At 39.7% G+C, this 16,409-nt stretch overlaps 1 protein-coding gene across 3 annotated transcripts in view; it reads right to left on the reverse strand.

Annotated features, from left to right (window-relative positions):
- Positions 1 to 15,390, reverse strand: part of spock1 (SPARC (osteonectin), cwcv and kazal like domains proteoglycan 1) — a 104,302-nt gene extending 88,912 nt beyond the window's left edge. The window contains exons 1-2 of one of the 3 annotated variants that reach the window (XM_040016118.1): positions 15,254 to 15,390; positions 14,615 to 14,746 (exon numbers count right to left, since the gene is read on the reverse strand). In XM_040016118.1, the coding sequence (XP_039872052.1) occupies positions 14,615 to 14,746 (132 nt within the window). In that variant the 5' untranslated portion in view covers positions 15,254 to 15,390. Of the gene's footprint in view, positions 1 to 14,614; positions 14,750 to 15,253 lie in introns of all 3 variants that reach the window. The other 2 variants (XM_040016116.1, XM_040016117.1) reach the window with 2 other exon arrangements.
- Positions 15,391 to 16,409: the final 1,019 nt, after the last annotated feature.

Below are 16,409 nucleotides of genomic sequence, written 5' to 3' on the forward strand. Positions count from 1 at the left end.
TTGGAGAGTGGTTGTGTAACGCCTCAGAAAATGGGTCTAAAGTTGGCAGTGACATACTAGAAGTATCTCCAATGTCTGGAATAACTTTAAGAGTTGTTACAGATCTTGATTATTGTGCTCAATATGGTTTTTATCCATTTCAACTGCCATTTCTGACCCTCAACACAGAGCAGAAAATACTCACCACCACAGATTCCCACCAACACACAGGGCTTACAATAAACTGGATTCTTCTCTATTAGGACTTCGCAGCAGGAGTATGGTGCAGACTGTGTTGCTGAAATGTAATACCTGAATTCCAGTTGAATGAATCCTGTACAGGAGCAGTTTTCCTACTATATGCCTTTATAGTATGAAATGTCAATGGCCATGTCCGTCTCTAGATTGGTTTGCCCTATGCTTTGGTCAAGACAGGCAATATCTCAACAAGCTGTGGGAAATTGTTTCGGACTCCTGCGGTCCCCAGAGGGCAAATCCCGCTGACTTTTCTCCATATGCCACCAGGAGGTCCACTCTTGTGGTTTTGTGTGAAATATCTCTACAACTGTTGGATAAAACAGCATGCCCACAGCTTCAAAATGGGATGTTTTTTTGTCTGTTGTAATAACTTTGGTGACTCCAGAAAGCAAACTTGCAGTCTTTCTAAACCTTGATCTTATTTTCAGAGCCTTCTGGGTTTCACTAAATACAAAAATGTTTGGAAACATAACAAAGCCTTACTGAAGAAAAAGCCTGAACTATTATGTGCTTTTGTACTCAATTTAAGTGCTCAAAGCTCTTTTTCACCATAAGCCTCATTAACAAATACATACAGGGTGCCTTTTTCTATACCTAAATGCTTATAGCTTAACATCCAGATGATCAAGGGGACCTGGCATTTCAATTTCTTGCCCAAGGAAGTTTCACAAAAGCAAGGGTTTGAACCACTAACTTTCCAACTCTACATCCTGAACCACAGCCATCACTAATCTTGAGGGAAAGTGTGCTGTTGATGGTATTGTGCTATTTGAGTGACAGTTAAGGAAACATATTCATGGAAGAGTGTAATTAAAGTACAAATACAGAAAACAAAACAGAAAGTTTAACTTACTGAGGTAAAGGTTAATAAACTCATAAAGGTACATGGTTTCTGGTTCCAAATTGTGACCACAAACTATGCAATAGTTTGTAAATGTTTAATAGACTACCTTTAGAGATAGGGACATGCTGAAAATGTGCCTAATTTTCCTGTATTGGATTAAAACACTCTACTGTATGCTGGTCCTTGCATATCAGTGCATGCAGTGTCAGTTTTATCAAAGATGACCACTACGAGTCAAAAGGGTCAAACTCAGCTGCATCACTGCATGCATAACATTGTAAGAATAAAACAAACTGTAACATCAAAACATTCTCAGACACTTAGCAATCTGCTATAATAACCCTCTCAAAATTCAGAGAATTGTCGCTATTGCTTTGATTTACCCAGAGTTTGCATATCATAAATGAAAGTGTTGCAGGGACTTATTTTATTTTTTTAAACTTCATCAGTATATGAATATAAAATAGAATCCAACATTGTCACATAATTAAGCACGTCTAGCCTAAGCTTAGGCTAGATAACAAGGATAGTAGTAAAAACACATGTTCAACAAGGAAACACGTTTGAGGAAAAAATACATGTAAAAACGTGCACAAAATGCAACCTATTTACAGTAAACCAAATCTGAAAATTGGGATAACATAATAGTTTTACTGCAAATTTATTATGATTTCTGTTACGGCCCATTTTGGGGGAATTCTTTATTTCTCAACTTTTTCTACTTGATAAGTTTATAAGCAGTCTTGGTTTTAAACCACACATCGAGCAATTTTTGGCTAACCTAGACAAAGGATTACCATTGTGTAAGAAATGTGATATCTTAAATCATGGCTCCAAATGAGCAGTCATAAATCAAAAGTAAAAACTTATCTGTTTTCTTGTGACCAGACACGCCCTGAGACCACAATTCCGATACAAATACAAGCCAATCAATAGAAAAGCAGCATGAAATGATGTAAGTCTATCTAAGCTGTCAAATGGACAATCTGGATAGGTCACCAGTCTATCTCAAGTCTCTATTTAGTATATTTTCTGTTAATTTAATAAACATTTGCTTTCTGGAGGAAAACCAAATTGATACTGTTTTCTAAACCTTGAGTGGAAATGATGAGTTTTTAAAACATGCTGTAGAAAGTGATACAGTAAGGGATATGGAAAATCAATTACAGCTACACAAAATAAAATCTGTCAGATCTCGGTGCGTCAGATCCCATCTTCCTCTCTCTGCCTCTCTTGGTATCTCCCCTTTACTCCCTCCCCCTCGAGCATCACATGAGCCGCAATAGCAGAAACCTGATGAATTATTGAAGGAGACAAGACATCTTTCAAACTCACACACGCGCTCTAACACACAAACAGTAACTGTATCCCTTTCCTCAGGGGAAAAACGAGATAATGACCAATTCAATCTGACATGGTTTTAGAGACTGTAAACATCAGAGTGAGAGAAGAAGAGAAAGAGTGAGAGAGGTGGGGAAGAGATGCTGACACTGATCTAAAACTAAACTGCGAAGGTGTGAGGAAAAAAAACTGAAACAGACTTCTCACAATTTATTCCACATTTTGATTCTCAGGTTTGGAAAGGCTTATTTTTGTTTTTCAAATGTGGTAAGCCAACTTGCATATAAAATCTAATGAATTACAATAAGTGATTATACTGCTACCAAAACACAATATGTAGCCAAACAATTCATTCCAGAGGCTGATGTGTAATTTGAGTGCTGTTTGTATGATAATCTGCATCAGTTATCACGATGAGAAAAGCGATGCGTTCATCATCTTAGTAACAACGCCTGTGATTACGGGGAACAAGCAAAGGAAGACACTTATAATCAGTCATGGCAAGAAGCTGGTTTATAAATCACAAGATATACCTCACTACATGACGGTGGAGAGAGGGAAATGTTGGTCCGTGGTGTGGCAGCAACAAATTGCACAATACAAAAAGTGATTATTATGACTGACAAACAGTTGAACAGTGAGAATTATCTTTCTCTGCCTCATGCTCACATTTCTTCTAATTAACCTTTACTTCTTCAGATGTCCAGCAGCTTTTTTTCAGTCACATAGATTTCATGCTGCATAATTATTATAATATTATGTTTTCTTTTGACGCCTTCCACAGAACTGCTCAAAGTTTTTCTGTCTGTCAAGAGCCAGGCAGACAAATCTTGACAACCTGACTGCCAGAAAAAGTTCTGAAGTTTTCAATATTCCAGAGGAATGAATCATGCAAACTATGTGTTACCTGAATGTTCTACACTGTCAACTTTTGGTTTAAGAATGAAAAAACTCAACAGCTATTGAGTGAGGGTATTAACTATGGTGGGCAGATTTGAACTACCCCTGAGGATGAACATTATACCTGCTCAGCTCAGTCACTGTCAACATGTTGAGATGCTAAGTATTTAATAGAACAATACAGTCTAGCACCACCCCTCGCACAGCTATACATTCTTACAATACTATTGCATTAGACTCAAAGTAAGAGACACCAAATTAATAGGTGAAAAGGTGTGTTATTCAAAGGCTATTAAATAACCAATTAAATAACCAAAATTCAATTCAATTTTATTTATATAGCACCAAATCACAACAACAGTCACCTCAATGTGCTTTAAATTGTATGGTAAGGACCCTACAGTAATACAGAGAAAAGCCTAAAAATCAGATGACCCCTTTTGAGCAAGCTTTTGGTGACAGTGATAAGGAAAAACTCCTTTTTAACAGGAAGAAACCTCCAGCAGAACCAGGCTCAGGGAAGCCATCTGCTGCGACTAGTTGTCAGTCCAACCACAGAGAGCCAATCTGTTCATTGTTCAATATCAATACATCCAAAAATCGTATTGTAAACCTATGTATACTTCAAGTCTGTAAGAGTTTTCTTTCAAAACAAGGCTCAGGTCGGCCTAATTGTGGCAGTAATATTTGCTGCTGTTGTTGTGTGCATCATATATATTTAACTAAGACTTCAAGGATGAAAAACAATGATTTAAAAGATGAACCCAAGGCCTCACACAACAATACTACAATGCAATTGTTGTATTGGGGTTTGGCAGAGTGACAAGCAAGCACATAAGGTTGCTATAGCTCATCTGTACTCATTGAGTCAACTTATAAAGCAGATTAACAGGAAGAGAAATCAAACACTGCCGTATGGAGAGATGCAGAGAGAGAAAAAAAAAAAACCCAGAGGAAAAGACATCTGATCACACTCTAAAAACAGGTGCACAGTGAGGATGACAGCTTCATCAATGGCAGTGGCAACAGATTCAGCAAGAAACAAGCAGAACAACTGTGACATTTATACTTTACTCGACCATTAATATATAAAAACAAACAAACAAACAAACAATAACAACAACGGCATAAATCAATGAAAATGAAATATGGTAAAAAAAAAAAAAAAAAAATGAAGGGAGGGGAGGGAACAGCTCAAAGGCGTATGCATACGTCCTGCATGCATTGTAATCACATGTTGTTACGTTCCCCTGAGGGGTCTAGGCGGTGAGGGGGAAGTAACAAAAAGTGTCTGGGTCAGAAAAAGGAGACAAGAAGGCATGAGGGCTAAATTAAAGAGTTTTATTAAAGTAGCTCAACTAAAAGAGACGGACAAGCCGCTATCACCATTTAAGAAACACAAACAAAACTCAGGCGTTGGTCAATAAAGAAAAAAGTAAGCCAAAAAGAAAGAGCAGCTCACTAGCTGAAAACACAACAAACACTCAGCTCACAAGCTGTAACCATACTAATGGCACTCTGGCCCAGAGCTCACCTTTTCCTGGGCTTAAATCTCCTTGATTACTGACGAGAGTCAGCTGCACAAAAGGGAAAGGTGGCACCTCAGGCAGAAGAGGTGGTGGGACACGCCCACACAGGCACTTTCAGGAGGAGGCCCTGCTAGGGCCGTAACACATGTTAACACTAGAGATTTAGAATGTAGATTGAATCTGTTGTAGTGCTCAAATGATTAGTTGAATTATTAATTAGATGGAATCCTGCTCAATACCCATAGCCCAAAGCATTATTGAATTGATAAGACTGTGAATCAAATAGCCAATCAAAACTATATGTGAAGAAGCGGCAAATGAAAGCAGAGAAAGCTCCACTGTTGATACAAGAGTCTCTTTTAATAGGCAATAATGCTTGTGTGGTTGCTAAAATTACTATTGTGACCCATTTTTAATGATAATGATCCCGAATTTTATTTTTCAGATGTAACACTCAAAATAATGTTCAGAAAAAAAAAAAGGACTGAAGAGGGAATCCACCCAAATTCCATCACGTTGTTGCATTAAGGGAGGGTTTTATGGCATTCAATTAGTTTGTTTATGCAGCGATATAATTACTGCTAATGCTTTTACCTAACATTCAGAGAATGGTAAATTCACATTTCAGTTTCTAGCCTGTGAGATTTTTTTTAAATGATTATATTGCTAGCTAATGCTTGTGAAGGAAATTTCATTACATTTTTGGCACTTAGTGGAAAAGTTCTACAATCTCTTTGCATATATAACTAGACACATTTAACGGTTGTGGCAATGTAATAACTCATTATTACCTCATCTATTACAATGGTACCAAGGACAAGGGTTCTAAATGCAAGTTTTCTAATATATTGCTTAAAGGAATAGATCTAAATGTAGATCTGGTGGCATTACAGTTTTTTGTTGTGTTTTTTCCATGGTCTAGCGGTAGTCTGTCTAGGTAAATCTTTAGAGAGAAGCAGACTAACCAGACAGCATCTCTTCAAAAGAATCAACAGCTTAGCAGGAGACCTTCATATCTGCACCAAATAGACCAACAGAAAGACAATCCCCACAGAGAAAGAATGGAGCTTGGAGGGGCTGCCGTAACAAAGCTGACTGAAACACACACACGTGCACACACACACACACATAGATGATCGATTCCACATTTCTCCTATCCTTCCATGTTTGTCCATCTGTTCTGCCGGTGCTCATAGGCTTCACATTAAAGCTCCTCCTCTTCCTCTCTTCTCCATCTCTCTCTCTCTTTTTTCTATTTCCCCTCTCTGGTCTGTAGCCAAAATTACGGCCAGTCCTTTATCTCCCCTGCTTTGTCTATCTCTCTGTTGTACACTCCAGTATTGAGTGTACACACATGTGTGCACACACCCACACTTCACAATCAGTGTGTCCTGGACATAAGGGACAGTGACCTTTGTCTTTCCTGTGACCGAACTGCCCTCAGCTGACTATGTATGCATGGTGTGTGTGTTTGTGTGTTCCTGTATTTTTCACTCTTATTGATTAGATCAAGGCTCCAATCCAGATTACCCTGCCCTGTGAATTGAATAATTGATCTCACCAAAAGCCTCGGGGTGGATGGGATCATGTGTTTGTGTGTCAGTACACACAGGCAGAAACATCAGCAAGACAGACACATGGAAATTTTAGTTTGAAGAGGTACTAGAACACACAAAGAAATGCACACAACCACAGTCCTTCAGAACAGAGATTATAATCAGAATGTTCTCATTTGACATCAATGGCTCAAAGTGAAAAATATTCACACAGAAGTAAAGCATGGAAAAAAAATCATGGGTTGAAAGGAGCAGAAAGCATGAGAGACAGCGGGGGTTTATTTTAAAGGGCACTGTTTCATCGGGAATTAGTGGAATGTAAAAAAGAAAATGGGATGAGCCAGGAGAGAGAGAGAGAAGAGAGGATAATGAAATGCATGAAGAGAAGGTATAGAAGCAGCTGAGTAGGAGAAAGAGAAATGGAGGGCAGAGCAGAGGGGGAGATAAGAAAGAATGACAGGTGTTCAGGCAAGTCTTTGCTTAATTGACAGAAATACTGTATGTCTGCTGGGGAGAATACACTCAGGGTTTATGCGTGTGTGTGTGTGTGTGTGTGTGTGTGTGTGTGTGTGTGTGTGTGTGTGTGTGTCAGAGAGAGACAGGGGGAAGGTGAAGGTGACTCCAGGGGTTCGTCTTTTCTAAGCTACCTCTCTAAACCTCCCCACCCCTCCCCCTTGGCTGTGCAACCGACCAATCAGAGCACATGCATATACAGGCCTGCACAAACCCAGACACACCGACCAATACCATTTAATTTGGATTCAGAGGGGTGCATCCAGGTATAAATGTGTTGACTGTGAAGCAGTGTGTGGAACTAAAAAAAAAAAATGCATGCTCAGCAAAATCCTTTCCTCCATAAATGCCAAAGGACAAAACATGTAAAACAAGCTACCAAACAAACCATTTGTGAATTTACTAAATGATAATAACTCTTCAGGTGCTTCTGTTGCAGACAAAACTACGCCACAGGCGAGATCTTTGACTGACAGTCCCGAAAATGCTGGCATCTTGGAAAACAGAATACGGATGGCATTTAATTCTCATTGTGAGAATGAGCTGAGACAGGTGGCTCTCATGTTTAAATTACAGGGCACCTACACAAGCACATACACAGGTGTTCATCATGTCTCTCCATACACCGACTAATGAATAGACAGTCTGAAGACGGAATGCATTTACACAAATACATGAGGTAATACACAGCAGACATCCAATGTTCCTCATAAATTCGACTTATTGGATTTCTGTAAACCTGACAGCACACCAGCAGGGTGGTAGACAGGATCTCACTCTGAAAGGAATGAAAATAGTGGAAGTGGACAGCTAGTAAAAAAGCCTCCTTTAGAAAAGAAACAAACAACATGCTCAGAAAATTGAAAACTTTTTTCTTTTTACCTCTTTGGTATAAAAGATTCCAGAATAGAAATGACAGCTTTTATTCTGTCAGGAAAAAAAAGCCAGAAGAAATGGTGAGAGAAGATGACACGGTTGAGATGTAACTCCAAGTATATTCATCCATGAACCAAATTTTCAGATCAGTATGCATTCAGGTAGATTTGTCCCACAAGTCTAAAAGTTAAGAAGTCTATGTCAACATACTTCCTGTACAAGATGGCATTTTTAAATCTATAGCCAGAAGTTTTTGTCAGTCAAAAAGTTGTTGTACATTAGCTATAGCATGCTAGCAGGGGTTGTATTGAAAGCTAAGGGGCTTTTTTACTTTCCACTATAAGTGTCTATAGTGACTTGTGGCCATGAATGCAGGCAACTATAGGCACTCTGAACATGTGTTCTTTCAGATGTTATTTTCTAGTCTGCTTGGAGGACACAGTTGCAGTTGGTGTCTTTGTTTCCTAGAGACAGTGCAGAAAAGTCTGTGGTGTGCTGTCAGAGATGACTAATGCCACAGGTATGCTTGCTATGATAGTCTTTGCTCACGTAAACTGTGACGTCAACACAGCCATCTAACCATTTTTTTGTTGCACTCAACTTAATGCATTCTGCTAATAAGCCATAAGGTCTTGCAAGTCACCCATCAGCAGAAGATGACATATGAGTAAACTAAGCAGCTGTTGAGTTTTTGCTGCAGAATGCCTTATCTTTTCCAGTTCTTTCAACAATCTCTCGTTCTGCCATCTGGGGATCTCTAAGCTCATGCACTGATGTTTCATTTCAGATCAACTAAGCTCATGCTCACAATATAAAAAGGCTCTTCAGCTGTAATCCTTAGAGTACATTTATTTCAATACAAACTAACCAATAACCAATAAAATCCACCTGTGATAGACTGTCTTAATCCAGAATAGCAGAACTGACCCAAACCAGCCAGCCCAACAATGTACACACTGTTTGTTGATAGCTTTCAATATTCTATAAAATTTGATTATAAAAGGATCTTTTCAGTTGCATTGTATATCTCCAATTGCACTATTTTATGAAATGTTATAAATAGATTATCCTACATTATTACCTCTATTCCCTGCAGAGGGCATCTAAGATTGTGGTCAACAAGGTGAACGCTGCTGTAATTAGCCAAATGATTTAGAAAAAAATGAAGGACCATAATTATCTGCTAAAAATGTGTCTATTGACAACACTTGAGATAAGCGTCTGAGGAGAGATAGAGTGGATGAATATGTGCCACCAGTGTGATGGAAGTGTGAATATTGGTGCCTCCGCTCCAGGAAATCAGCGGGGTTGCTCTTTGATGCTCTGTGGCATCATCTCTGTCACTAGGTTTGGATTGGTTAGTAAGGTTTGCAGTTTTTGCTGCTACTAATTCTACCACTGCTCCAGCTGGACCTCTCATATTCACTTTTGTCCTGACCAGAATACTTTGATGTAGCCAACAACAGAAGGCAGCTGCAGGCTTGCAACAAAGTTGACCCTGTCTGAAACAGAAACACAGTTGAACCCTGTGCTGCATACAAATGTGTGTATATTCTCTGCAGCTATAGTTTATTTGCATAAGAGCTTATGAAAATTAAAATGGTGATTGCAACCTCAGGACAACTCAAAAAGGCTACTGTTGGCATAAACAACAACAACAACGACAACAAGTCATTTGGCAAAAGTGCAACAAAGGAGGTTTAGCAAATTTAAGGATTAATAAACAATTTAATTGGTCGAGAACATTTAGGTGTCCTCTAGCAAGCTGAACCACATCTTCAACAAATTAAAGCAATTTTTCACAAGACAGCTAATCACAATATTGTGAGTATTTGAACTAGCTCTGGCAGCAAGTCTTTCTACAGACTTCCTTCTGAACATTGCATGCCATTTATTCCACAAACATGTTCTGTTGTCTGCATAAACAGCATAAATTAACGTTTGCATCATGAATGCAACTAAGGAACAAAGACACTGGAGCTACTATTGATTGAGAAAAATGCTATTAAAATGTCAAACTGTGCTGGTAAGAAACACAATTATTTTTCTACCGCATGTCATTTAACAAAAGGAGGACTAGATTAATCTGCAGCACACTTATCTCCCTACACGTTAGACCTCAGTTATTAGTAATGTGACTAAGCAATTGAATAAATCAAATCCCGTGTTCCTTTTTTTTTTTTAAGATAAGCCACCTGGACATTGACTATTTAACTATTGCACCAGCTCTGCCAAGAAATGGACACTCATGCATTATGCAGAAGGAGCAAGTGGCTCATCAACAGGGATGCAGAGTGAAACATGGCAGGCAGAGGAGAACAGAAGAGAGGAGGAGTCGTGGGTAAGGCCAGGGGAAGAGAAAGGGGGAGATAGGAAGGGCTATGGTTGAGGAAGCACAGGGTCATTCGCTGCTCTGCAGACAGAGGGAGAAAATGACAGAAATGGAGAAGCTTGGAAGAAAAATGTTGACTTCATCACTCAATAAGAATTGATGAAAGAGCAAAGAACTGATAGAGAGACTGACGTACTGCTATAAAAAGAAATTGTTCACAAGATTAATAAGTGGTGATAAAATTAAATTGGAAAATATAAGGATCGGGATAATTTATAGCTGATACTCATTGTTATACACTAAACTTTTTCCAGCAAGGCTATTAAACCTTGAGATATATTTTCAGAGTGCAGCTAATACATCTGTTAGCTGATATCAGCCTATTAGAGATATATTGGTATTGGCAGCTATGCTGTCTGGTAGAGATGTTTTACAGAACTCAGAAAAAGGTGCTTGGGTTAAATTATAAACGGTGTCACCATCACCATCGTCATAGTTTTCCCTGCAGAGCGACTCCAATACTGTCATTAAGGACTGCAGCAAATGTACCAGAGTGTATGTCAGACGAACAGTAGAAGAATATTGGTCGTTATAGCAATATATTTTCAGTATGAGCATCAACTCCCCAAAATCCAGTACTGTTGGGTTCTACTGTTCACAATAAAGTAATTATTCTTTCTATACTTCACTTACCATCTGCTTTCACTGTGATATGATAATTTTCCAAGTGCCATCCTGGAGAGAATAATCATCTTTTGTTTTTAATAATTGTGTTTTTAAATAATGTAAAATATTTGTTATATTACTCACTACAAGGACAGGCAGTTTTTTTTTTCATGTTACAATCTGCACATTATCTTCCTTCCACACTATATCAGCTCTGAGAAATGTCAGATGATTAAGACAGCGCTAGATCATCAGCTTAACATTCAACATGTTTTTGACATACTGCGTCCACCCCACCCCAAACTAAAAAAATCATGAGGGGAAAATGGAGAAACCATGGAGTCATGGTTGGGAAGAAAAGGAGGGGGGGAGGGGAAGTGAACTGGAATCATATCAATCTGTGTTTTGATTACCTGGGTTGTAAACATGATTCATAGCAACAGTCACACTGTGGGATTGCAGTGCTATGGCTGGGGTCCTTGTTCTTACTAAAGACTTAAATAAAATAATTACATACATGACACATAGTTTAATTTAAGACTATCATTTAAGACTGATGATTATGCCAAACATTTTTTTCACAGTGTTAAGTCTCCTTAGATCACTTGATTGCTGTCTAGGACCAAGTAGTTATGGTAAAATTAATCACAATCACAATTACTCTGGTGAAATTAAGATTGTGCAACGTGATTCTTCATTGATTTGGGAAAATGTGAATTTTTCAAACTTTAAAAAAATGTCTTTGAATTGATTCAACAAGATGCTGGAAGCATTCATCGGAGATTCTGGTCCATATTGACTTTCTGGCATTACACAGTTGCTGCAGATTTGTCAGATGCCCACCCATGATGTGAATCTCCCACTCCGCCATAACCCAAAGTTCTAGTGACTGTAGGGACCATTTTGGGTAAAGTTTGAGATGATTTGAGCTTTGAGCAGCCATCAGAAGATGGTGGTGCACTGTGGTCATGAAGGGGTGACCATGGTCAGCAACAATACTCAGTTAAACTACCAACCTTCTGATTATTATTTGAACTGCTCTGCCTCCTGAGCCACCACAAGCTTAGAACACCTGGTATTCCCAGGCAGTCTCTCATTCGAGCACTAACTAGGACTGACCCTATTAAACTTCCGAGATCAGATGAGATCAGGCATACTCCAGGTGGTACGGCCGGAACAATTGCAGCCTGGGTTTCCAGTTCTTAGGTGACTGCTGCTGTAGCTCAGTAATACTACAGACTACTCTGCATAGTCTTCTGCATATGCCTTGGTTGTAATGAGTGGTTATTTGAGTTACTCTTGCCTTCCCATGAGCCTAAAAGCATCTGGCCATGCTCTTCTGGCCTCTAACATCAACAAGGCATTTTTGCTCAGAGAACTACCTCCCACTCAATATTTTCTCTTTTTTGGACCTTTCTCTGTGAACCCTAAGAATGTTTGCATGGGAAAATCCCAGCAGATTAGCAGTTTTTGAAATACTCAGACCAACCCATCTGGCTTCAACAACCATGTCACATTCAAAGCCACTTAAATCACTTTTCTTCCCCATTTTGATGCTTGGTTTGAGCTTCAAAAAGTTATCTTAACAATGCTTACATCCCTAAATGAACTGAGTTGCTGCAATATGATTGGGTGATTAGATATTTGAAATATTAGCTAAACACGTGCACCTAATAAAGTGGCTGGTAACAGTATAAAATAACTAGAAAAATAAAAGCTACATAAAACATTTGAGCCTGACTGGGAACGTTATGCTGTAAAGGAGCTGTAAAAGCCACTGCTGTAAAAAGAGGGATGTGCTCATTTATAACACAAGACAAAACTAGAGCATCATAGCAAAATGGATTGTGGCACAATGTCATTTTATCTATGTTATTTTGTTTTCGTAGTTGCTAGGACCTATTGAAGTTCAAACATATAGCTGAAAAAAAAATCTGATTTATTGCCCAACCCTAGTACTGTCCCTGAAGATCACAATTTCCGCAGTCATCAAATTTAGACAGTTGTTTTATAGTTTGAAACTGATTCATACAGAGCAGTCTTCTTACTGTCTGTGATATTAAAGAGTTTGGTGCCAGACACAGGAGGAGAGAAATCACTAGGAATAAATTGTGAAGGAAAGAAGACACAGTTGGACAAATCGCAACCAGCAGGTTTCCCAAAATGATAGGTGTGACAGTACACTCACACACAGGGACACAAAGACACATGTAAACACTACAGCAGCTCCCTCATTTGGTTAGTAGCACTGCTTGAAATATTAAACGTACAGTAAATGTCGCAGCCTTTCCCCCCCTTTGCTCCTCATTTCCCCTCCTTTTCCTCCTTCTCGTCTCCTGTCCTCAGCTCTCCACTGACAGTTTCCTGTTAATGACTTTAATTTGCACAGGAGACCAAAGAGTGGAATAAAGTGGACACACACACACACACACACACACACACACTGCAGGTAGTAGAGCTCAAACTGAATGTATACTGCAATGACCACCTCTCACATCGCGGTAACAGTACTATGTGGGGAAGGCCAGCTCTAATAAGGCCAAAGTTACCCCTCTGTCTGCTGAAATCTCTGGGGATTGCAGAAAGGCGCATCATGATGTTAAGAGTATGGCAACACTGCTGTTACTATTGGTCTGGTGATGTGTGTTAGTTCACATTAGGCCAAACCTAAAACATTGGTGGAAGAGTTTGCATCTCAAAATACTTAAAGAAGAGCACTGGCTTTTCCTAATTATTTGAAGAACACGTGTCATGCATCAAGACGTCTGGGTATTCAGATTTATTCTCACTTAAATTATTAAAGATTGCTTGAGAGGTATCTTAACCCATTTAGGGCTCCCCCAGCAGACAGCTGTGTTACACACATAGAGATGGAGGCCAAGCATTTTCCAATAATAGGATGCTTTAGAACTGTTTGATCATGCAGAGTTGATAGAAGATCAAGACAGAGTCCCAATACAGTAGGAACACGGCAGGTTATAGTTAAGGTGCATTGGATACACTTTAATATCTGTTTTAGCAGCTTTAAAGCTGGTAAATTCATGCTGTCAGAAAACACTGCAAACATTTATTTTCAGGTCTGTGTTGAAGATGTGATTCGAACCAAAGACTGCACATTTTTATGGCTTTGTCTTCCATGAAATGAGAATACTATCCAGGATTTTCACCTTACCCTTCAGGAAACATGCCCCTTTGGTTCACCGTTTATGTGCACAGCTTAAGAACACACATACCTCTGCATATAATAGCTGCTACATAAAGTTTGCATTAAACATTAATATTGTTTTAGGGTAAACAGAAAAGGCTTATGGATAAAAAAATAAATAAATAAACATTAACTGCAAAGGTGTTCTGTATGTTAAAATCACATAGCACACGCCCATGTCTTCTGATCCCAATGGAAACTGAGATTAATTATTGTTAATGAAATCCCTATATAACAGAATGACACCCTATGACTTTGTGACAGCATTACCAGAAGAAGAAAAAAGGCAGTTCAGTAGCAATATCGTTCAATCAATCAAAGCAAAAGCTGGCAAGAATTCTTCCCCATCATGTACAGAAGTGCAATGTCTGTCGATAAGTCTGATTGGCTTTCAGCCGGGGTTTGAACCTGCTGAGTTTCTACAAGGTGGATTATGCCTGCTGGCAAGTGCTCAAGTACTCACAGGGTGTATCAAGGGTGCAGTGTGCTCTCTCTCTCTCTCACACACACACACACAAATCCAAACAGATAAACACAAACACATGAAAAGATTCGCATTGAAGCTAATTAAAACGCCGCTTTTGGCTAGATGTTGTGTTTCTCAGAGCAACTCACATCTCTGAATCTGTTCCAGGATCTGTCCTTATACTGAGCCACGGTTCCCAGCCATTTCTCATTATTGTTAGCGGAGACCACCGTTTCTCTGCTCAGCAAGAGAGCCACGACAGGTAGCAGAAAGAAGAACATCTTCTGAAAGGAAACACAGAAGAGAAGAGAGAGAGGAGAGAGGCGAGAGGGGGGTAAGAAAAGAGTGAGAAAACACATGGGGAGCGGAGGATGCTGCAAAGTGTAGATGAAGTGAGATGGAGCACTTTAGAGAACACACAACTCTCACGCTGTGACGCATCATGGGTCAGAATGTCACAATGAAGCAACAAACGGACCCCCAATGAAAGACTGCACGGGGTGCAGAGTGATCATTTCATCAAACTGCTGAGGCTCCATCTAATCGGATTATAAACACTGGAGAGTTGTTACCGCGGCAGATGGGGCACAGCGTAACATTAGCTCGCGAGCTTCCCATCCGCTAATTAAAAAACAGAAAAGAGGAAAAAAAAGCAATTATCGGCGTCAACACAATTGCTGCCCTCACGGACCTTTGTCTTGGCTTTCAGCTGCTTTCTCTCAATATCACTTCAAATTTAGATTTCTCTTCAAATTCACACCAGCGACGCGACGCGGTGAACTGCCCACCTGGAATAGTTCGTTGGTGTCCACTTCTGATTCCCGGGGTAAAATAAGTCCACAGCCCCGGGCACACTCCGGTAGAACCCGACTGCTTGTGGGATTGACGGCAAAAGCGAGCAGCGAGGACTAGAGGACCGGGCGCTTTCTCCTCCTCCTCTGTCAGGAGACACCGCCTCCCCTCTCTCTCCTCCCCTCTCTCTCTCTCTCTCTCTCTCTCCCACTAACCGTGTCATTGATTTTCATCAGGGGATTTTTTTCTGTGTTCACAGTAGAGCGCAGGCAGGATTTGGGAGGCAAGTCAAAGCTTTTTGGGTGTACATTACAAACACAAATTTCTTGTCAGTCGCGCGCATTTGTTGTGGAATTCGAACTCGTGTCCCCGTAGTTAATACAATTAAATTACATAAGCCACAACTGAGCAGTGCTATGTGTGTCTGAGGGTTCAACGGCTTCATTTCCTATGGAGGATGCGCACAGACGGACAGAGGACAGGGCCCTCTTTTTAAATGAAAGTACACTTCATAAATAGGGCTCATAACCAGGGCTTTATTTTCCCGGGTATGTGACAGTGTATCTGTAAATTATTAATCGACTACTCTGTTGTGCCTCTCTTTGTAGGCCTCTGGTGTCTGTGTGAATGTGTTTGGTTCAGTGAAAAGTTACTGTCGGGTTCTGTACCTATGCTGATGTGAGTAACAGAAATACTGTCCTCTCTGTGTGTTCTGTTCTGTTTTGGCGCAGATAAAACCAATGAAAGGTTTAGAACACATCTTTTATCTCCGCAGATTCGCGTACTCTTGCTGATGCGGCAGTCGTTTTCACGAAATAGGCTGCTACAAGGATTAATAAGGTTGTCAAGCAGTAGTCAGGAGAGAAACTGTTCCTTTATTTTGCAGTTCTTTCTCGAATAGTCTGTTTGGGTTTAGGTGTTTCAGGTGCTCCCCCCCCCAAAGCTAATAAAGTCGGAGATTCCTGTATTTCACTTACTAGTGTTAAAAATGTGGAATTTAGAAGAAATGTTATATCATTACATATGTTACATATGCTATATTTTTAAAGGCAGTTATCCAGTAGCAATGTGCCATGCTGTAAATTTTGTTACGATCTGTTACCAAGTAAATACAGAGACAGGATTGACGATACCAATACCGATACTTTTAAC

Source organism: Simochromis diagramma, unplaced genomic scaffold (genome assembly GCF_900408965.1).
Source record: "Simochromis diagramma unplaced genomic scaffold, fSimDia1.1 OVJJ01000685.1, whole genome shotgun sequence".
NCBI classification, from domain to species: Eukaryota; Metazoa; Chordata; class Actinopteri; order Cichliformes; family Cichlidae; genus Simochromis; species Simochromis diagramma.